This window comes from Pristiophorus japonicus, chromosome 4, assembly GCF_044704955.1.
Source record: "Pristiophorus japonicus isolate sPriJap1 chromosome 4, sPriJap1.hap1, whole genome shotgun sequence".
In the NCBI taxonomy this organism is placed as follows: Eukaryota; Metazoa; Chordata; class Chondrichthyes; family Pristiophoridae; genus Pristiophorus; species Pristiophorus japonicus.
Genome location: NC_091980.1, coordinates 130,719,210 through 130,742,756, shown reverse-complemented (window position 1 = coordinate 130,742,756; position 23,547 = coordinate 130,719,210). Strand labels below are relative to the sequence as shown.

Genomic DNA, 23,547 nt, shown 5'->3' with positions numbered 1-23,547 from the left:
TACCCACACAGCTTAACAGAAAATCCACAGCAGCAGCGGTGCGTTTACTGAGCTACACGCAGTAATAACTCTGAATGCAAAGAGCATAGATACATTTAAGGGAAAGCTAGATAAACACAAGGGAGAAAGGAATAGAAGGATATGCTAATAGGTCTAGATGAAGTGGGGTGGGAGAAGACTCACTTGGAGCATAAACCACAGCATGGCCCACTGGCCCGAATGGTCTTTTTCTGTGCTGTAAATTGTAAGTAATTCTTAAAACACGAGCACCTGTAAAGTTTCACATCGAGTGAGCTGGAGACTTTGTTGATACATGAAGCCATCAAACCCTTCAGCACGCAAACCCAGGCCGACTCGTGGAACTGTGGCTCATCAATATATGAAATTTTGTAACATCGATATCCCAAAGGCGCTTGAGTATTGCCAAGACATCAACGTGGAATGTCTGTACATGGCAATTTAATTGCACTCAACACAGTTCTCAGCTAAATTCCTAAAAATAACTTGTAAACACTGGATTATTGGAGCTGCAGCAATACCATTTGTATCCATTCATCGCCACGAAGGAGAGAAATGGAGATCTAACCCAGGGTGATAGTAATGAAATTCACAATGGTACTAAAAAAATAATTGATAGTTGGCTTATAAATTGAGTGTTTATGCATTGTGGCCAGGGTAGAAATGGGTTTAATATCTTGTGCCTTTTGCTTTGTGGAATTAAATACATTTGCTCCTTCCCCAAGCATTAAATTTTGTTGGAGTATCGTTAGTATTTCAATACTTTACCCAATTCCTTATTCATGTGAATGGAGGTTGTGCTGACAAGTTATTCAACCATGAGGGGAGCAGGCAGAAGAGAAGCTGTCCCAGAACCACCAGACTCGGGTATCCACACTAACCACTGAAGCTGTGACAGCAAGCTGATGACAGCTGATGCTTTCCCTCCTCATCCAATTGTAGTGCCCAGAGTTCAGTGTGCTGAGACATTGCTTGTCTGCCTACAAAGCTTAACAGCAAGCCTATAGCAGCAGTGGTGAGTCCTATTACTGAACTACCTGTATAACTGAAGAGGATCTGTTGTGACTATTGAATATAAACTGCTGTTCACGAGGCAGATACACGAAATAGGAAGCTAATTCAGGACTTTTTCTTCACTGGACTGAAATGGTGCAACAATGAATTACTGGCAAATTGGCCCTGTGTTTAACAGATGTTACATCTTGTTGGATTGAATTGTCATTTGTACAAAGACAGATAGTTGGAACAGGTAATTGTATACAGTTTCTCCGTCCCAAGCTCGAGAGATGCCTCTCTATACATCTCTGTACGTCCTTAATACATACCTCTGACCAGACTTTTGGTTACTGGGCCAGTATCCCATGGGGCTGTCAGTTGTCTGACCACACCGTTGAACATTTTAGATCTTATAACAGGTGGCTGAATGTCCCAGTCAATACATAGACATTACACGAGAGGAAAACACATTTCAAAGGACTGAATCCCATATAAATGTTGCACAGCTCAGTGCAATTCTTGTTCGATGGAAACCAAGTTATGTTAAATGAAAAATAAATAACCACTCAAACTTACAAGGTGACAAAACACAGCCCAATATTGAACAGTATATTTACAGTTATGGGTTTCAGCTCTTTGTACAAAGTCACAAGCCTTCATTCCCTACATGACAGGGGCCTGATTATATAAATACAAGTACTAAACACAATAAGCTAGATCCTATCAGTCAGTTTAGTCACTCTCCCCCAGAGAGTGTGCTTGTCAAAAAGGTACACTCCCATGCCATTCTCAGGGGCTCCCAGTCTCTTCAGGTTGGTGATGGGATCTCCAAGCTTCTTGATCAGCTTCACTTGTTCATCCAAGTAGTGGGTCTCCAGGAAGTCACACAACTGAAAGAGGGAAACGAGTTATGGCCAGTAGCAGATATCAAGGAACATCAGAGCATCCCCTCGAGTTAAGATTTTAATTCTCTAGGAGTGGAGAAGGATCAGGTCGGGCAATTGAAATTGATGTACATTTGCTCTAATGATCCAGTAACTCCTGTACAATGTGAGCTTAGATCCTGGAAACATTGGGACCCATTTATTTCTCAATGTCCACAGTAGGCCAACTTCCCGGTCCTCTTCCCACCCCCTGAAGAACCCAGGAGAGACCCTCCCCAAAATAAAGTTATTGTCCACGGCGATCTTTTGAAACAGCTGAAGGACAGCAATGTTCCAGCACCTCCAAGTTACCCAGAAACCCTCATGAGGAACTTACATGAGGGTCAGTGCTCCTAGTGGAGAGTTTGTGCAGATGCAGCAGACTCTGGTTCACATTCTTCTCCATCTGCAGAGCTCTTTGCATCACCTCCAGACCATTGCTCCATTCATCCTGCTCTGGTTTCTGAAGAGGAAAGTCACAGGCAGTTCACTTACAATGGAACAAACAAAATACACAAGACAGTACAAGGAAAATAGGGGTGAAAAAGCAACCAGATGCCAAGTTACCATAAACAATGTGTCATAGGAATATAGAATTACTGCATTCCACTACCACAACCATGGAACCAATTGCTTTAGGAGTTATTTCAAACAATCAGGTCTCAGGGTATCCAGACCAAAAGCCACTAGTTTATTGAACCAAACCTGATGTCAGACAAGATGATCCATCCTCCATGGCGATTCTGGAATTGCATCAGTTTCTCAGCATGCTCACGTTCCTCATGTGACTGCTTCTTGAAGAACTCAGCAAAGTGACACAGAGCAACATCATCCCGGTCAAAGTAGAAGGACTGCGGAGAGAATTTAAAACAGCTTCTTTTGAACTTGATCTTCCGAAACAATGCAACAGTTATTTTTCTCCTAGTAAGTGAATTCTTAATCCTTAAAAATAGACACCATTTGTAAACTAGCAAAATGCCATTGACTTCATCAATCGGAGTTGAGCCTCACTCCCGAAAGCACAATGGAAATATTTCTTTACTGGCTGAACCTATAAACCTAAAGTTCAGGATTATATTTCATGTCCAGTCAAACTAAATTCTTCTCCTGGATAAGCAATACCTCCTCTACTTTCTGTCATTCACACAAGAGTGTGTAAGTCATCAGGTGGATGTGAAAGATTAATGAGGAGAGATTGAGCAGACTAGACCTCTATTCTAGAGTTTAGAAGGATGAGGAGATCTCATTAGAAACGTACAAAATTCTTACAGGGCTTGAAGGATTAGATGCAGGGAGGATGGTTCCCCTTGCTGAGAGTCTAGAACCAGGAGTCAGTCATTGACGACAGAGATGAAGAGGAATTTCTTCATTCAGGGTGGGAAACTTTGGCATTCTCTACCCCAGGAGCTGCAGAGGTTCAGTCATTGAGTATATTCAAGAGAGAGAGAGCACATGATAGATTTTTGGATACCAAGGTATATGGGGACAGTGCAGAGGTGGAGTTGAGATACAAGATCAACAATGATCTTATTGAATGACAGGAATAAGCCATTGGTCCCTCAAGCCTACTCTATGTGCTCGGTACTACTGCAGGGAGCTCTCTGCAGTGTCCTGGCCAATATTTACCCCTCAACCAACACCAGTAAAACAGATGATCTGATCATTATCTCATTGCAGTATGTGGGAGCCTACTTTGCACTAATTGGCTGCTGCATTTCCCACATAACAGGGAACTACACTTAACTCCTTCATTGGAATCTCCCAAAGTGCTTTGTCGCAAGGTAGTGAAAGGCATTATAGAAATTATTATTCTTCCATTCTAGTCCAAGTTTGGGCATGGAATGAGAAAAATCCTCCACTCCAATAGTTTACACAGCAATAGTGTAATAGAGAGATCTCAGCATAGTGAGCAAGGCTCCAGCACCAGGATTCTCAGTACTTCACCTCCAATAAGAACACTAGTGAGGACCTGCCCACATTTCACTCACTGCAGTCCCCCCAGTGAAACTGAACAACAGGCTCCTGACCAGATTTGTGCTCTTCTGTCACACACTCAAGCAGCAGCTAGGCTGGTTTCAGATATTAAACTTCAATGGAGGGCAGCTGCTACAGGGAGCAGTCCATGAACTCAACAAGTTCCCCCTGTATTACACACCTGAAGTCCTCACTGCCCAAAGACTCTGCTCCCCCAGGGAAGGAAGTCCAGAGAAAAACAACTTAAAGCCAGTTCATTGAACTGGAGAATTAACAACTTTTCAGATTGCAGGAACAAGGAATACACAACTCACCATGGAGAGATAAACATAGGAGGAACAGAGCTCCATGTTGATCTGCTTGTTGACAGCAGCCTCACAGTCCTTGTGGTAGTTCTGACACACTTGGGAAGCCATCTTCACGATCTATATTTCACTATCACCTACACAGTTCGAGAACTCACTATGTCTGACACAAGCTCCTGCAGTTATACGATCGGAAGGGCTGCATGCAAACAGAGTATGACATCACCAATGATGATTGACAATCCCTGAGAGCCAATCAGGAATCTTCGCTGAATTCAGGCACCAATTAAAAAAGGAGAGGGGGTTTGGGGGCGGGTTCTGGGGTGATCAGTCTCAGTGCTGTCACTGCCTTTGGGTTCCTTGAACCTCTTCAAATCTGAAAGTGTGCCGTTGTTTAACACTCTCACTTGAATGAAATGATAATTTTCTACTTTCGCCAAAGGGGTTTTTCATAATCTGGCGAAGTTTGTTACTTGCAAGTTTCTGTGGCACTGAGACAATATTCAAAGCAATCAAGTCGTCTCGGTGCATTTACAAACCAAGCATTGGCCAGTGAAATGGGAATTCCATCCTGTGGATGGTGTGAACTGCCCCCAGTTCGAATATAGAGAATGGGCATGTGTCTGAGGATTGGCTACATGGGGGCATCAACGATCTGTCATTTTTATTCTCATGGAATGATGCCTGGTAAAATTCAATATATTGAGCGAGAATGAGAGGGAGTGAACATTACTGAACACATTGTCACCCACAGACACGTCTCCATTTGAAAGAGGGATTCAAAATCATGAGGTGTCTGGACAGAGTCGATAGACAGTAACTGTTCCCTTTGGCGGAAGGGTCGAGAACCAGAGGACACAGATTTAAAGTGACTGGCAAAAGAACAAAGTCGATATGTTTACACAGCGAGTGGTTGGGATCTGGAATGCAATGCCCGAGAGGGTGGTGGAGGTAGACTCAATCGTGGCTTTCAAAAGGGAATTGGATAAGTACCCGAAGGAAAAATTAATAGCAGGTTTGCGGGGGAAGGGCGGGGGAGTGGGACAAGCTGAAATGCTCTTGCAGAGAGCCGGCACGGGTTCGATGGGCCGAATGGCCTCCCTCTGTGCTGTAACCATTCTATGATTCTATGATTTGCTCTGCCGTGTTTTGGGGCAGGCTTGATAGACCAGCTGGTCTTTTCCTGACCCTCAATTTGATGTGTTGGACGCGTCCTTTTACAGTCGGCTTTCAGTGAGGCAAAAGAATATTTAAATCTGATTGAAATGATGAGGCTCAGATATGCTCCAACTGTCTGGCTCATCATAGATTCTATCAGCACAGAAAGAGGACATTCAGCCCATCGTGCCTGTGCAGGCTCTTTCAAAGAGTGATCCAATTAGTTCCACTTCTCAGCTCCTTCCCCATAGACCTGCAACTTTTGTCAAGTATATATGCAATTCCCTCTTTAAAGTTACTATTGAATCTGATTCCTCCGCCCTTTCAGGCAGCGCGTCCCGGATCACCACAACTTGCTGCGTAAAAATAATCGTCCTCATCTCTCCCCTCTGGTCATTGGCCTTTCATGTTTGTGTTTCTCGGAGATCCAAAGCCGTGACTTCTGGTTTCAGTGCAGAAGTGGTTCAGTCCTGGATGAGCTGATGAGAGGTGTTCCCTTGGATTAAAACTCTGCTTTAGATTGGGCAGAGAGTGCGGCAGTGATTGAGAGCCAGAGCCACCAATCACACCACAGGCACTGCCCTTTTGCGGGAGATGCCAACAATGTGCCCAGTTGACCCACCTGAATCAAACATGTGTCTGTGTATTTACACCTGTATTGATCGAAGAAGCAGGGAGGTCTTACTGCAGTTGTACAGGGCATGAGTGAGGTCTCACCTGAAATATTGTGTTCTGTTTTGGTCTCCTAATCTGAGGAAGGATGTTCTTGCTGTTGAGGGAGTGCAGTGAAGGTTCACCAGACTGATTCCCGCAATAGCAGGACTGACATATGAGGAGAGACTGGATCGACTAGTCTTGTATTCACTGGAGTTTAGAAGGATGAGAGGGGATCTCACAGAAACATATAAAGTTCAGACGGGACTGGACAGGTTAGATGCAGGAAGAATGTTCTCAATGTTGGGGAAGTCTTGAATCAGGGGACAAAGTCGAAGGATAAGGGGTAAGCCATTTAGGACTTAGATGAGTAGAAACTTCTTCAGAGAATTGTTAACCTGTGGAATTTACTACCACAGAGAGTGGTTGATGCCAGCTCATTGGATATAGTCAGGAAGGACTTAGATATGGCCTTTATGGCTAAAGGGATCAAGGGTATGGAGAGAGAGCAGGAAAGGAGAACTGAGGTGAATGATCAGTCATGATCTTATTGAATGATGATGCAGGCTCAAACGACCGAATGGCCTGCTCCTGCACCTATTTTCTACATTTCTATGCAGTGGATGTCCTCACAAAGGGCTGCGAGCAAACTGATGGACATCACATGGTTACACTCAATGGCCACCCCGGTGGGCACCAGATACTGCCATTCGATATATGGTGACTGGAAACTTCTTCGTGATGCAAATACATGGAATGACAACAACAATTTCATTACACTCACTGCAGTTCTGAACTAATTTTCTAAAATTAGTTTGTGTAAATGGGAAGTTGAGGGGGGATTTCCTGTCGTGTATGTAGCACACAAATCACTGACTCCACACAGTCTGGTGTTGATACAACTGCTGTGACCTTAGTCCTTTATTGTGTAACTCCAGAGTACCTCTGAGGTGTGGTGGGCAGCCTTTTATACTCTGTCTTGCAGGTACCCCTAGGTCTCCCAACACAGCGCCCTCCGTGGTGCACCATTGTACTTATACATTTAATGTACCTGAACAATACATTACATCTCACTACCCCCGCCAGTTCCAAAAGCCATTGCCCGTGACCTTGGCCTTGTTCGCCCTGGTTGATTTCTGAGTGTGAGTCCATGACCATCCACTTCCCTCTTCTCCCCCATGTGGAGGACCCGGTGCAAGCATGTGGTATTTGCAGTCCTTACCTGGGTGATAAGGTACACGAGCATAACCTCCAACAAAAAGCAGGTATACATAGACGGTACATTTGTATGGTACATACAATATTTGGTACAGATGTTATGTCAAAAGTTTGCAGGTCCACTAAACAGTTATTTAATCCCAACTCCTCTGGGTGAGATATGGTGGCAGTACACAGCCCCTTTTTGCCCAAGGTAAAAACTCTTTCCGTAATTCATATCCATTATTTTAAACACAGTAACCATTCAGCATTAAAATCTTAATTCTCATCATAAATACGTCATCCTACATTCTCATAGCTCATTTAGACTCACTCTTGCCTTCCAAAAGTCTTTATGTGGGGACCGCCAATGGTGTAAGGCCCTTTTAAGACTCCCACATCCATTTCCCTTTTAGGACGCCATCTTGTGGCTCCCACGAGGCTTCCCTTGAGCGCCGCCATCTGAGGTGTTCTGCTGGCCTTTGTCTACAGAGCTCCGTTGCCACGAGGCTCACCACCATCTTGAGCTCGCTGGCGAAGAAAGAGCAGAAGGGACAAGGAAGAAAGGAAGGTAAAAAAACAGCCCAGAGCAACCCATCTTTGCAGAAGTGGCTCCCTGGACTCGATCAGTCACAGTCACTGTGAGTCCCTCTGTACTTGCTGCTGCATCCATCACTCTGGCTCGCGTTCTCCCGAGTCATGCCAGCCGCCGCCGCAGCCTCCGCTCTTACCGCTGTCTCCGCACTTGCCGCCCCTCCTGCGGCCGCCGTGGCCACCTCTCCTGTGGCCGCCACCATTGCAGCCGCTACCGTCGCCTGGCTTTTCCTCTGCGTGGGCCCCCGGATCCGCCAGCCCTCGATGGACCTCCCGCTCATCGCCCGCAGCGCCCCGCCGGCCAGCACCCCAGCAATCGGCCCGCACCTGCAAACTTGCTCTTCCACGGTCTGCTCATCTGTGGAGGCTGAGGCTGCAGGATAGCTTGAGGTCAGGAGTTCTGGGCTGCTGTCGCCTGTGTGTGGATTTAGGTTGCAGCTCCAGCTCGTTGGGAACCCGGGGAACAGTAGTCTGTGGAGGAATGAAGTCTTCCCATTTCCCACGGACTTTTCCCATCCATCTTCTGCCGAGAATCATTGGCCCATCGCCTGCAATGACCCACAAAGTTAAACCGTGTGTCTCACCCCCGAGATACCTGCACATCCGCTCTGCCGAGAACAGGTATCAGTTCCTTGGTGTAGGTACGCTGCTTTGCCGTGTCGGGACCAGTTTGGGTCTTGCAGCCGGGTTACCCCACAGTTTCTCAAAAGTTCTCTGACTCATCAACGACGGACCCGATCCCATATCCACTGCCATACTCACTGGGACTCCGTCAATTTTTACTTCCATTATCACTGGGGGAGAATCGTCATTACATGTATACAATCTCAACACCTCATCTTCTTCTGCCTGCTCCTCGCTGAACAGTGGATCATCCACCATCTCCTCAGCCATATGATGAGTCAGATTTCTTTTACACATACGCTGAAGGTGGCCTTTCAGGTGGCAGGTATTGCACGTATACTCCGCAAACCTGCACCGGTGAGCCCTATGGTTTTCTCCGCAGTGCCAGCATGGTGCTGCTTGATTGGCCCCCCTCAGAGGACTCTGAGTTCTAGGACCATGAGGTCCGTGGTCTCTGCCCCGGGCAGAGCCACGTTCTGCAGTTTTGTCTGTGGCGGGCGCTATCCTGTGGACAGTGCCTGCCGGTTTCGAGACTGTGTGGATCATTTGCTTGGTGCTGCAAGTCGAGATCATATCGGCCCGGTTGATGATGGCTTTTGTCAGGGTGACTCTGGGTTCTGTGGCTAGGAACTTGTGAAGGAGGCACTCATGGCCAATCCCTAGAACAAAAACATCCCGCAACGCCGAGTCAAGGTGTGCGCCAAAATCACAAGGCACCGCGAGTCTCCTGAGGTCCGCAGCATATTTGGTGACATTCTGGCCCTCGGGTCTGCAGTAGAATTTGTATCTGGATGCTCTCCTTTGGTTTCAACTGGTCACGAATGAGAGCGACCAGCTCCTCATGTGATTTGGCTTTGGCGCTCGCAGGTGCCAGCAAATCCTTGATGAGACAGTAAACCTCATCGCCACAACTGGAAAGCAATATCGCCTTATACATCTCAGTGCGTCTGTGTCCCCCTTCAGGTCGTTTGCTGTGAAGTAGTACGCAAGCCTTTCGGTAAAAGCCTCTCGATCATTGCCCACGGTAAAATCCTTTAGCGAGCCCAGAGTAGCCATGGTTGCATGGAGTTCATCCACTTCCTCGTTGTCACTGTAATGGATGTAGTACACACATCACTGACTCCACACAGGCTGGTGTTGATACAACTGCTATGACCTTAGTCCTTTATTGTGTAACTCCAGAATGCCTCAGGTGTGGTGGGTAGCCTTTTATACTCTGTCTTGCAGGTACTTTCACATCTCCCACCACACCACCTTCTGTGATGCACCATTGTACTTATACACTTAATGTACCTGGACAACACATAACATTTCCCAGTCACCCAATTGTACTTCCCTTGCCCCATAATATCATGGCTCACTTAATGAGCTCAGATATTGGGAATCAAAATCAGCATTCTGTGCTACGTTGCCCACAAAGCGGAACAGAAAGTCAATAACAGCAATGATGAGTTCAGTTGAGTAAGCAACCTGCAGTGTAGTCTACAGGAGTAACTGAGTGGTGTTGGTAGCTTACTTTAAATAAATACCTAAACTGGGAGTGTTAGTTTGGAATGAAATGGTTAAACACTAATGGACTGGAAAACTCTCCATGCATTGAACATTACAGCAGCTGACATTTTGTTGTATTGAGGGGTTAAATTGTTGCCATTGATGCAAAGGGCAGAGAGAATATTCATCATTAGTGGGAGCAGTTACTTGTATTCAGCTGCCTTGGCCCCCTGCTCGAGAGTTCCCTCCCTAAGAAATAGGAGCAGGAGTTGGCCATTTGGGCCCTCGAGCTTAGTGCACTATTCAGTAAGATCACAACTGATCTGATCTTAGCCTCAACTTCACTTTGCTGCATGCTCCCCATAATCATCAACTCCCAAAGAGCATACGTTTACAGGTACTACATCAATGCAAGTTGTTAGATTACAGCATTGCAACAATCAGTGAAATGCACCAAATAATTTACTCTAAATGGACACACAGAATTGGAATGACATCTTCAACACAAGACGTTGACAATGCCGCTCAACAAGTCAGATGTACACCAGCAGGAAAGAGGAACAATAAAGTGGTTACACAGCCCAGTGTAATTCTGGGCTGATGTAAAGTTGAAAATAAGCAACCACTCACTCAAATTTACAATGAGACAAAATCCAGTCCCATACTGAACAGTTTATATACACTTCACATCACGAGGCCAAGTCTCACAGCCTGCATAAAGTCACAGGCTGTCATTCTCTACAGGAATGAGTCTCACACATAATTATATAAACACTCGTACTGAACACAATAAGCTTGTTCCTGGCAGTCAGTTCAACCGCTCATCCCTAGCATGTGCTTATCAAACAGGTACTTCCCCAGGCCATTTTCAGGGGCTCCCAGTCTCTTCAGGTTGATGATGTGATCTCCAAGCTTCTTGATCATCTTCACTTGTTCATCCAAGTTGTGGGTCTCCAGGAAGTCACAACTGCAGGAGAAGAGGGAAACTAGTTGTGACCAGGAGCAGATATCAATGAATATCAGAGCTTACCCATCAAGAGTTTGGATTTTAATCCTCTTGAACTGGAGGTTAGTTAAGTGGTGCAATTGAACTTAATGGAATTACTGCATCATTTCGATTAAACTTGCTGCACGAAAGTTGCTGGCACACATTTACTAGTCAATGTCCACAGTAGGCCAACCTCCTGTCCCTTCCTACTACTGCTCCACTCCCCCCACCAAAAAAATACACACCAACATGAAGCTATTGGGCAGAGATTTTTATAATAGGCTCAAGGACAGCAAGGTTCCACCGCCTCCAACTTACCCAGAACCCCACATGAGGAACTTACATGAGGGTCAGTGCTCCCAGTGGAGTGTTTATGCAGATCCAGCAGATTCTGGTTCACATTCTACGCCATCTGCAGAGCTCTCTGCATCACCTCCAGACCATTGGTCCACTCATCCTGCTCTGGTTCCTGAAGAGGAACGTCACAGTTCCTTTACAATGGATTAAACAAACAAGTATTGAAGGAATTAGGGATGAAAAAAATGCAATCAGAAGTCAAGGATGCAATGAACCTATGTGTTAGAATATAGAATTACTGCATTAAGCCATCAACCACTGGAGTCAAATTGATCAGGTGAGTAGAATAGATGTATTGCATGGGGAGCTAAATAAGTAGACAAGGGAAAAATAAATCAAAGGATATGTTGCTGTATAAAAGCAAGGTGGGAGACATCTGGAGCCTAATCACCAGCATAGACCAGTTTGTCCAAATGGCTAGTTTCTGTGCTGTAAATTGGAACCAACTGCTTTAGAATGTATGGGGAGCCATCAGTCCAAGGGAAGCCAGACAGAAGGCCCATTGTTTATGGAGCCAAACCTTGATGTCCGCCAAGATGATGCGGCCTCCACGCCGATTCTGGAATTGCATCAGTTTCTCAGCATGCTCACGTTCCTCATGTGACTGCTCCTTGAAGAACTCAGCAAAGTAACACAGGGCAACATCATCTCGGTCAACGTAGAAGGACTGCAGAGAGATCAGAAGAGTAGTTGGGTATCACATGGCAGATCTATTATTGTGCGTATTGTACATAAACTCAATTTTGCTTCTTTCAAAGGGTACAATGTCTCCCTGAATTTCCATGTACAATGTTATACAAGCTCGCACCAGCCGACTGACTTCACTAATGTGGTAGAGAGGGGATAATCCCCTAGCAATAGGGAAGCTGGATAATGGAAAATCAAAAGGTGATTGGCAAATGGACCAGAGGCAACAAGAGACAACTTTTTTTTTTAAATAAATACATGGGGTGCTAGAAAGGATGGTGGAAGTAATTTAAATGGCAACAGCTTAAAAAAAAACTACATAGACAATTTTGCAGGGCTATGGGATGGAGCAGGGGAGTGGGACGAGTTGGATAGCTCCACCCAACAGTCAGCACAGGCAGAATGGGCCGGATGGCCTCCTTCACTGCTGCATCATCCCATGGTTATCAATTCAGCTTTGATAGAACATGCTCAAAGCTATAACCTTAATCTTGGCACCCAATGCTCAAGGTGTAGGTTTAGAAATTAGTGAATGATTATTAACAGTACCATTCCAATCATGGTTTATTGACCAAGATCCATTTTGTACAGGCTATGTAATGGGCACTACTGGAACTAGAAGCAAAGCCCTTAAAGTAGAGATCTAGTCACAGCACACAATTCATAGTACATCTGGCCCAAGTGTTACTGGCTACATTCATCCCGTGGAACCAAAACTAATCAGCATTCATTTGGCACCTTCAAAACTAAACATCAAGGCATTCCAGCAGACAACCAGATACTACCCTTCAGTTGGAGGTCACCAATGAAGGTCAAGGTAGGGAAGCAGAGGGGTTAAGGGAGAGCTCCACCGAGTCGGGGGGGAAATGGCTGAAGGCTTTACCACCAATAAAGCAAAAGGGAGTTAGAGAAAAAAACAGAAGGGCAAAAACTGGTAACTAAAGCGAGGAGATCAAGAGTAGGCCATTCAGCCCCTCAAACCTGTTCCACCATTCAATTTCGTCAGATCTGCAGCTTAACTCTATTTATCCAGCAAGTAATTAGGAAAGCAAATGGTATGTGAGCTTTTGTTAAAGGGATTGGAGTTTATGTAAAAATGTAGCTATAATTGCACAGGGCATTCGGTGTGTCACCAAAGTATTGTGTACAGTGCTGGTCTCCTTACCCAATGAAGGACATACTTGAATTAGAGGTGAAACAACAAAGTTTCACGAGACTGGTTTCTGGAATGATGAGATGGCCCGATGGGAAAAGGTTGAGTAGACTAGGCCAATGTTCTAGAGTTTAGTAGAATGAGATGCAAATCTAATTAAACAAAATTCTTAAAGGGGCTTGACAGGGTTAATGCAGAAATAATGTTTACCCTAACTGGGGAAATCTCGGACCAGGGGGGTCAAAGTCTGAGAATAAGGGGTTGGCCATTAAAGACTGAGAGCAGTTGAAATTTCCTCACTCACAGGGTGATGAATTTATGGAATTCTCTACCCCAGAGGGCTGTGGATGCTCAGTCATTGAGTATATTCAAGACAGAGGTCAATAAATTTTTTGAAACTTAAGAAATTATGGCCCATGGGGATAGTGCAGGAAGGTGGAATTGAGGGGAGAGATCAGCCAAATGGCCTACTCCTATTGCTGATGTTCCAATCCCTTGATACCCTTAGCCAACAAAAACCTTGCCCAGGCAGCCACAGCCTTGGGTGGGTGGAATGTGGGAAGCAAGGAGAGAGAGAATATGTTCCAGACTTCCACCACACGAGTGAAAATTTGCTTCCCAACCATTATAGCAGAGCTTTAACAAATGAATTCACTGTACATCAAGTGAGGGTGGGCCAGATACAGCACAGAATCTAGTAAATTGACATTGCAGCAGGTGCATTGTGAAGTGCTCAGAAATACAAGACTCACCATGGAGAGATAAACATAGGAGGAACTGAGCTCCATGTTGACCTGCTGGTTGACAGCAGCCTCACAGTCCTTGTGGTAGTTCTGAGAGGCCATCCTAATTTGCTTTTCCAAAAATCTGAGCCTTGTTGAAGCATGAAGCTGAGAGTTACCGATTTTCAAACTCCTGTCTTTACACTGCTGGATAATCCAGGGCGGGACAGTCTAGCTGTGAGTGTCATTCCTCAATACCCAATCACAAGTTGCAGCCTCTGTCAGAGCACCAATCAAGTAAAGGGAGGAGGGGCCATGACTCCCAGAGCCAGTCATGAATTTTGAAGAATGAGCATCTTTGGCTGACTCTTCTTTTTGTCGGCGGCAATTGTCAATTTAAAGTCAAGCATGGGCCCCTTTTTCAAAAGGCACAACCAACAAAGATTGCAACTTCACAAAAGATGTTGAAAGAAACTTAAACTTAAAGGAGGCTTGGGAACGTTTATCCTCTTAGAAAGAAGAAAGAATTCCATTTATATAGCCCTTTCATGGCCTCAGGATGTCTCAAAGCTCTTTACAACCAATCAAGTTCAGCAGTATGTTAATGACCAGATAATCTGTTTTGGTTGCGGGATAAATATTATCAAGGACACCGGAGAGAACACTCCCTGCGCTTCTTCGAAATAGCAACCTGAGAATTTTTACGTCCACCTAAGAGAGCAGACAGCCTCGCATCTCATCTGAAAGATGGTACCTCCGACAGTGCAGCAATCCCTCAGTACTGCCCCTCAGACAGTGCAGAACCCTGTCAGTACTGCCCCTCTGACAATACAATGCTCCCTCAGTACTTCCTCTCCAACACTGCAGCACTCCTTTAGTACTGCCCCTCCGACAGTGCGGCACTCCCTCAGTATTGCCCCTCTGACAGTGCGGCACTCCCTCAGTACTGTGTGTGTGTGTGTGTGTGTGTGCGTGTGTGGGGCAGGGTCATTGAATACATTTAAGGTGGAGATAGATAGATTTTTGAACAATAGGGGAGTCAAGGGTTATGGGGAACAGGCAGGAAAGTGTTGAGACCAAGTTCAGACCAGCCATGATTTTATTGAATGGCGGAACAGGCTCGAGGTGCCAAATGACATTGCATGTTATTATGTAAACCTCTCTGCCTCCTTTAAGACATTAACATTTACCTGTGGTCCCACTGCCTTATGTGGCTGAACAAACGTGAACATTTTCAACTGTTGTATTGCAGCATTGCAACGCTAGATTGAAATGCATGAATAGAATTTGCAAGATATTCTCTTATGTATTAATGCGTGGGGGTCACAAGACATCAGAGGGTGCCACGGTCGGAGGTCGTCAGGCTGTACACACGCGGCATGTGTGCTTGATCACCTGTATGTAAGCTGGGTGTAAGCTGGGTGTCTTTGTCACTCTGGCACTCTTGGGCTGGAATAAAGATGGATGAAGTTGCACCTGAGTGAGTCTACAGTAACCAGATTTTTGAGTCATTACATATAAGTACAATTGAAATTAGGTCTTCAACATGTCTGAATAACTGTCGTAGATTGGGTATTATGCAATGAGAAGGAGTTAATTAATCGTCTTTTTGTGCGGGGTCCTTTCGGGAAGAATGATCAGAACATGATTGAATTCTTCATGAAGATTGAAAGTGAAGATGTCCAATCCAAAACTAGGTCCAAAATCTAAACAAAGGAAACTATGAAGGTATGAGGAATGGCTATGATAGATTGGGAAGAGTCATTAAAAGGCATGATGGTGGATAGTCAATGGCTAACATTTAAGGAACGAATGCATGAATTGCAACAGTTATACTTTCCTTTCTGCTGCAAAAACACAAAAGGAAAAGTGCCCCAACCATGGATTACAAAAGCAATTAAGGATAGTATTAGATCCAAAGAGGAGTTATACAAAGTTGCCAGAAAAAGTAACAAGCCTGAGGATTGGGAGCAGTTTAGAATTCAGCAAAAAAGGACCAAGAGATTGTTTAAGAGGGGGAAAATAGTGTATGAGACTAAACTTGCAAGGATCATAAAAAACGACAGTAAAAGTTTCTCCCAGTATGTAAAAAGAAAAAGATTAGCGAAGATAAATGTAGGTCCTTTACAGTCACAAATGGGATAATTTATAATGGGGAACAAGGAAATGGCAGAACAATTAAATACCTCGGTTCTGTCTTCACAGAAGAGGACACAAATAACATCCGAGGATCGTGAGCAAGAGAAAGTAAAGGAAAGGATTATTAGTCAGAAAACAGTGCTGGAGAAACAAATGCGATTGAAAGCTGATAAATCCCCAGGGCCTGATAATCTGCATCCCAGAGTACTAAAAGTGGTAGCCATGGAAATAGTGGATGCATTGGTTATTATCTTCCAAAATTCTACCGATTATGGAACAGTTGCTGCAGATTGGAGGGTGGCAAATGTAATCCCACTATTTTAAAAAGGAAGGAGAAAGAAAAGAGGTAACTACCGCCTGTTTAGCCGAACATTAGTAGAATGTGATAAAGGGACACTTAGAAAATATCAACGGGATTAGACAAAGTCAATATGGATTCATGAAAATCAAAGTGTTTGACAAACCTACTGGAGTTTCTTTTGAGGATGTAACTGAAATTAGATAAGGGACAACCAGTGCATGTAGTGTATTTGGATTTTCAGAAGGCCTTTGATAATATCCCACAAGAGGTTAGTGTGCAAAATTAAAGCACATAGGATTGGGTGTAATATACTGGCATGGATTGAATATTGGTTAATTGATAGGAAACAGAGTAGGAATAAACAAGTCTTTTCCTGGGTGGTGGCCAGTAACTAGTGAGAAACCACAGGGCTCAGTGCTTGGGCACCAGCTAGTCATATATATATATATCTTTATATAGATATATATAAATAAATAGATTGAGAGGAGGAAACCAAATGTAATATTTACAATTGTTCACAGAACAGGAGCAAGGATGTCTTACTACAATTATACAGGGCCTTGGTGAAACTACACCTGGTGTATTATGCACAGTTTTGGGTCTCCTTAGCCAAGAAAGAGTGCAGCAAAGTCCCACCAGACTGATTCCTTGGATGGAAAGATTATCATGAGAGATTGGGTTGACCAGGCCTGTATTCACTAGAAGAGTGAAAGGGGATCTTATTGGATAGACTGGATGTGGGGAGGAAGTTGCCCCTGGCCGGGAAGTTGAGACTAAAAAGTGTCACAGGCTCAGGATATGGGGTAGGAAATTTAGCACTGAGATAAAAAATGTTTTCACTCAGAGGATGGGGAAGCTGGGGAACTATTAACCACAGAAGGCAGTGGAGCCCAATCACTGAATATATTTAAGAAGGAGATAGATATCTTGATACAAAAGGCATCAAGGGCTATGGGGTAAAAGCATGGTGTTGTTAAAGGATCAGTTATGATCATATTGAATGGGATTGCAGGCTTCAAAGGTCCAAATGGGCTGCTACTGCTCCTAAGTTCTTATGAATATAAATGTCAATATATTGAAATTACCCCAGCAAAAAGCCAAAAATTATAGGACTGTTCCCACTGGCAGAAGGGACAAGAACAGCAGACACAAATTTAAGGCAATTGACAGAAGAACCACAGCTGACATAAGGAAAAACTTTTATGCAGTGAGTGGTTAGTATCTGGATTGTGCTGCCCAAGAGGGTGGTGGAGGCAGTTTCAATCATGGAATTGGACAAGTACCTGAAGGAAAATAATTGCAGGGCTACAGGGAAAATGCAAGGGAGTAGGACTAGCTAAGGTGCTCTTGGAGAGCCGGCACAGGCTCGACAGGCTGAATGGCCTCATGTGCTGTAACCAATGTATGGCTGTTGCATAGCCGAGTGCAATACTTGTGCTGCAACCAAGTTATGGTAAATGGAAAATAAGCAGCCAGTCAAACTTGCAAGGAGACAAAAGCCAGTCCAATATTAGACAGTTTATTTACAGTTAATTATATTTCACATCAAGCGTCCAGGTCCCAGGCTGTACAAAGCCACCATTCTATGTAGGACAAAGTCTCACACACACACACACATTGTTTAAACACGAGTACTGATCAGAAGCTTCAGTCACTCTTCCCCCAGAGTGTGCTTGTCAAACAGGTACTCTCCCAGGCCATTCTCAGGGGCTCCCAGTCTGTTCAGGTTGGTGATGTGATCCCCAAGCTTCTTGATCATCTTCACTTGTTCGTCCAAGTAGTGAGTCTCCAGGAAGTCACACAACTGAAAGAGAAAAGACGGAAACGAGTTATGACAGTAGTAGATATCGAGGAACATTGGAGCTTACCGCTTACGAGTTTGGATTTTAATCCTCTTGGACTGGAAGATAGTTAAGTGGTGTAATTGAAATTGATGGAATTACTGCACCATTTAGAAGAAAACTTGCTATACAAAAAAAGGTGCTGGGATCTCACACATTTACAATATCAACCCCGAAAAATAGATCCAACACAAAGCTGTTGGGCATGGAGATCTTTTTAAATTAAGTTCAATGACAGCAACTTACCCAAAAGCACACATTGAAGCATGAGGAACTTACATGAGGGTCAGTACTCCCAGTGGAGAGTTTGTGCAGATCCAGCAGACTCTGATTCACATTCATCTCCATCTACAGAGCTCTCTGCATCACCTCCAGACCATTGCTCCACTCATCCTGCACTGGTTTCTGAACAGGAAATTATTGTTCACTTACAATGGATTAAACAAACACAAGTATTTTTTGTGTCTTCAGATGCTCTGGTAGTGACTCCATGAGGCAATGTATTGTACTCCAACTGTAGTGACTTTAGTCCATTTAATGTAACTCGAGGGAGGATCACACCTCGTGGCCTGCCTTTTATACTGGGCCTGGCACACCTGTGCAGGTAAGTGACAAGTCTCCGACTGCAGTTACCTCTGGTGGCACATATGTAATAGTACAACCAGTAAACAGCACAGTATTGAAGGAAATTAGGGATAAAAAAAATGCAATCAGTAGTCTAGGTTACCATGAACCAATTTTAGAATATTGATTTACAGCATTAAGCCATCAACCACTGGTATCAAATTGGAGGTGATTGGCATAGATGTATTTAAGAGGAAGCTAAATAAGTACATGAGTGAAAAAGGAATATAACGATATGTTGCATAGATCAGTTTGTCCGAATGGCTGGTTCCTGTGCTGTAAATTGGAACTGACTGCTTTCGAATGTATTGTGAACAATCAGTCTAAGGGGAGCCAGACAGAAAGCCACTTTTTTTATTGAGCTAAACCTTGATGTCCACCAAGATGATCTGTCCTCCACGTCAATTCTGGAATTCCATCAGTTTCTCAGCATGCTCACGTTCCTCATGTGACTGCTCCTTGAAGAAATCAGCTAAGTGACGCAGGGCAACATCATCCCGGTCAAACTAGAAGGACTGCGGAGGAATCAGAAGAGTAGTTGATTATTGCATGGCAGACCCATTATCATAGGCACTGTACATGAAGCCAAACTCATTTTACTTGCTTTCAAGGGCTCAGTCTCACTGAACTTGTATGTACATAGTTTTGGAAACTCGCACCTACTCAACTAACCTGGCAAAGACATTGAATAATCTCACCTCCAGCAATAGAGAAACTGGCAAATGGAAACTTCCTATTTCTCATGTTCTTGTGATCAGGAGTAGGCCATATGGCCCCTTGAGCCTGCTCCTCCATTCAAGATCATGGCTGATCTGATCATGGACTCATCTCCACTTCCCCGCCCGCTCCCCCATAACCCCTTAGCGTTTAAGAAACTGTATTAGAGTCTTAAATTTATTCAATGTCTTAGCTTTCCACAGCTGAGGCAGCGAATTCCACAGATTGACAACCCTCAGAAGAAATTTCTCATCTCAGATTTAAATGGGCAGTCCCTTATTCTAAGATAATGCCCTCTAGTTCTAGTCTCCCTCATTAGTGGAAAGACCCTCTCTGCATCCACCCAGTCAAGCCCCCTCATAGAAACGTGGTAGATTATAAGATCACCTCTCATTCTTCTGAATTCCAATGAGTAGAGCCCCGCCCCCCCACCACTGTACTGTGGCACTTTGCACTCTTGCTCCATTTAAATAAAACTTTGCTCTTTGATTTTTTTTTTCTGCCAAAGTGCATGACCTCACTTTCCACCAGTCAAATTTTTGCCCACTCACTTAGCCTGTCGATGTCCTTTTGTAGAACTGTGTGTCCTCCTCACTCATTACTGACAATACAAAGATGGGAGGAACAGCAAACTAGGCTACATTACCGACTTGGAAGAAGGGACCGAGTGCAATATAGATTGTAAATAGTTGGGGTCCCAGCACTGATCCCTGCGGCACTCTACTAGTTGCCAACCAGAGAATGAATCATTTATTGCAACTCGGTTCTTTAGCCAATCCTCTATCCATGCTAATATATTACCCCCAAAGCCCTTGAACTTTTATCTTGTGCAGTAATCTTTTATGTGGCACCTTGTCCACTGCCTTCTGGAAGTCCAAATATACCACATCCACTGGTTCACCTTAATCGACCCTGTTTGTTACATCCTGAAAGAATTCCAGCAAATTTGTCAAACACGACTTCCCCTTCATAAATCCATGGCGACTCTGCCTGATCAAATTTTCCTTTACCAAATGTCCTGCTTGTTTAATAATGGACTCGAACATTTTCCCAAACACACATTTGGCCAACTAATCGAAACTTTAGTTGCCTGCTTTTTGTTTGCCTCCTTTTTTTAAATGGGGGCATTACATTTGCAGCTTTCCAATCTGCTGGGACCTCCCCAGATTCCAGGGAATTTCAGTTAATTACAACCAATGCATCCACAATCCCTGCCGCTACTTCTCAAGACCCGAGGATGCAAGCCATCAGGTCCATTTATCTGCCTTTAGCCCCATTATCTTACTGAGTACTACCTCCTTAGGTGATTGTGATTGCATTAAGTTCCTCCCCCCTATAGCCCCTTGACTATCCACTGTTGGAATATTGTTAATGTCTATCGTAAAGACAGATACAAAATATTTGTTCAGATTTTCTGCCATCTCTATGTTCCCCATTACTAACTCCCCAATTTCATCCTCTTAGTGATTTGCAAAAACTTGCAGGCTATGGTAACATGGAGTTGGATCACTCCACCCAACATTCAGCAAGGCACAATGGACTGAATGACCTCCTGTAGTGCATCACTCCATGATCACCAATTCAGCTTTGGTTGAACAGGCTTAAAACTGGAACCTGAATCTTGGCACCCTATATTCATTGTAGCTCTGGAAATTAGTGAAGGAATTGCCACAAAATTTATACCCTGGTCACCAGTAGCATGCTCCAATAATAGTTTATTAACCCAAATACATTTTGTACAGGCTAGTATTAGAAGTCAAAGCAACATCCAAAACTAGAGATCTAATCACAGTGCAGAATTCATGTATAAAAAAAAAGTGAAAAACTAGCTGAATTTTACTGCCTACAATCATGCCAAGGAACTAAAACTACCACAAGCAGCATTAACTTGGCACACAGTCTAAACAAATCAAAGCATTGTTGAGGAGAACCAGAGATCACAGAATAAAAGTTTAGAGAACCCCTCAGAATTTGAGGTGCTTGGTGAAGTTCACAGGGGTTAAGGGAGAGTCCACTGAGTACAGACAATTGATGATTAACTTTCTTTGCTTTATTGATGCTAAAAGTTAGAGGAAAGACAGAAGGATACAAACTGGTATTTAAAATTCAGAGGTTCAAAACACTAGGAACAGGAGGGAAGCAGAAACATTTGTAACACTTTCTTCCCATCCTCCCCCTGTGGAAAGAAAGTGTTTCAGATTTCCACCACACTGGTGGGAAAGAATACTTCCTGACATCCCTCAGAAAAATACAGCGAGGCCATTTATGACATCACCCATTGAACCAGCAAGGTAAGGAAAGTCCATGGAGTGATTTAGAATGAAGATACAAATTCTGAATTCCTTGCATTGTGTGCAGAATGTATTCCAAATAAACTTAATCAAGCTCAAGATTCCAGGAAAAGAATCAAGATAATCAGATGATACAGCTGCTGCAAGAAAGAGAGAATGTTAATAAATTCAAATTAAGATAAATTGTTTCATATTATAGCTTTAAAAGTAAATTCACTGCATAGATTCGGGGGGGGGGGGGGGGGGGGGGCGCAGAAAGAGAGAAATAGGTGGGCTGGGTCCAGCACAGGATTTCATAAATTCACATTACATAGTCTCCATTGTAAAGTGGCAAAAAACACAAAACTCACAATAGAGAGATAAACATAGGAGGAATAGAGCTCCATGTTGATCTGCTTGTTGACAGCATCCTCACAGTCCTGGTGGTAATTCTGACACACTTGAGAAGCCATCTTAATATTTTATTTTTCCAAAGTAAAAACTTTCTAGAAGTACAAAGATAACATTTAACCAAACTCAAACTCCTATATTTATACTGAGGGATAATCCAGGGTGTGGCACTCTTGATGATGAGTGACAGTCATCAATACCCAATCAGAAGTTGCATCTTCTCAGAGCACCAATCAAGTAAAGGGAGGAGGGAGATGGACTCCCAGAGCCAGTCAGATCTTTGAAGAATGAACATCATTGGCTGACTTCTCAATGAGGATCTCAATTGTCCGAACTTTCCTCAAATATCCAGAGTCACAAGTTTGATTGGATTCTCGATTCTTTGGGCTAATTAATTGGAATGTTTAATTCAGCTATCGGAAACACTTAAACCATAAGTGCTCCCTTGAAAAGGGGGAATAAACTGTCAGATCCACATTATGACAAAACTAACATAAAAACTTAAAAAATTTACATTATTTCCCTGTATCCACGCTGCGCTCCCCTCCCTCTGGTGCCCTCCGATGACGGAAAGCCTCAAGCATACCGGGAGACACTGCGTGCTCCCAATCCAGGGATACCCTGGCACGGATATCGCCGCGGAAGAGAGGCAGGCAGACTGAGAGAACACCCCATCGACCGTGCTCTGCCTGGACCAGTTAATGGCCACCTTGAAAGGTTCATTGAATCCTCTGTTGTTTGCGAGTCAGTGTTTTTTTAATAGTTCTGTATTGTTCAGTGGGTTGATCATTTGCAGGTATCTGCGGTTTGAAGCAACATCCAAACAACTCATTGGATATTTGTCTGATAGACTGAGACGATAGACAGAGAAGTCGAGAAAGGGAAGTGAAGTGACCGAGATGAACCATGTGAAGGTGAGTGAAGGGTGGAAATTGGGAACATAGTGAATTAAATGTTCCAGTTTATTGTGAGAGCAGGAAACAGCACCGATATTATCAATGTGCTGGGAAAAGAGGTGAGGGAAGGGCCATGGTGGAATTTTAATACAAGGATAAGAATCTTGAATATGAGGCGCTGTCAGACTGGGAGCCAATGATGGTTCACAAGCACAGGGGTCATGGGTGAGTGGGACTAGGTGTGTGTTAGGATACAGGCAGCAGAGTTTTGGATAAGCTTAAGTTTATGGAGCATGTTACGCTAGGAGGAGAGCATTGAAATAGTCAATTCTAGAGATAAAAAGGCACAGATGAGTGTTAACCATTGGCGCAGTTCTGAGCTCAGAGCGAGGAATACCTGCAGCTGAACCCATCATCATAGGCAGTCGCTCAGCATCCAGGAAGACTTGCTTTCACACCTAAAGTGAGTTTTTTGGTGGCTGAACAGTCCAACATGAAAGCCACAGA

The 23,547-nt window shown here is 44.0% G+C and overlaps 1 protein-coding gene across 1 annotated transcript; it reads right to left on the bottom strand.

Moving 5' to 3' along the window:
* Positions 1-1,727: 1,727 nt before the first annotated feature.
* Positions 1,728-22,206, bottom strand: LOC139262608 (ferritin, higher subunit-like). The gene is made up of 4 exons (XM_070877766.1): positions 22,105-22,206; positions 11,800-11,946; positions 2,275-2,400; positions 1,728-1,904 (listed from the first exon to the last, which is right to left on the bottom strand). The coding sequence occupies exons 1-4, from the start codon at positions 22,204-22,206 to the stop codon at positions 1,728-1,730; spliced, it is 552 nt and encodes a 183-aa protein (XP_070733867.1).
* Between the last annotated feature and the right edge of the window lie 1,341 nt (positions 22,207-23,547).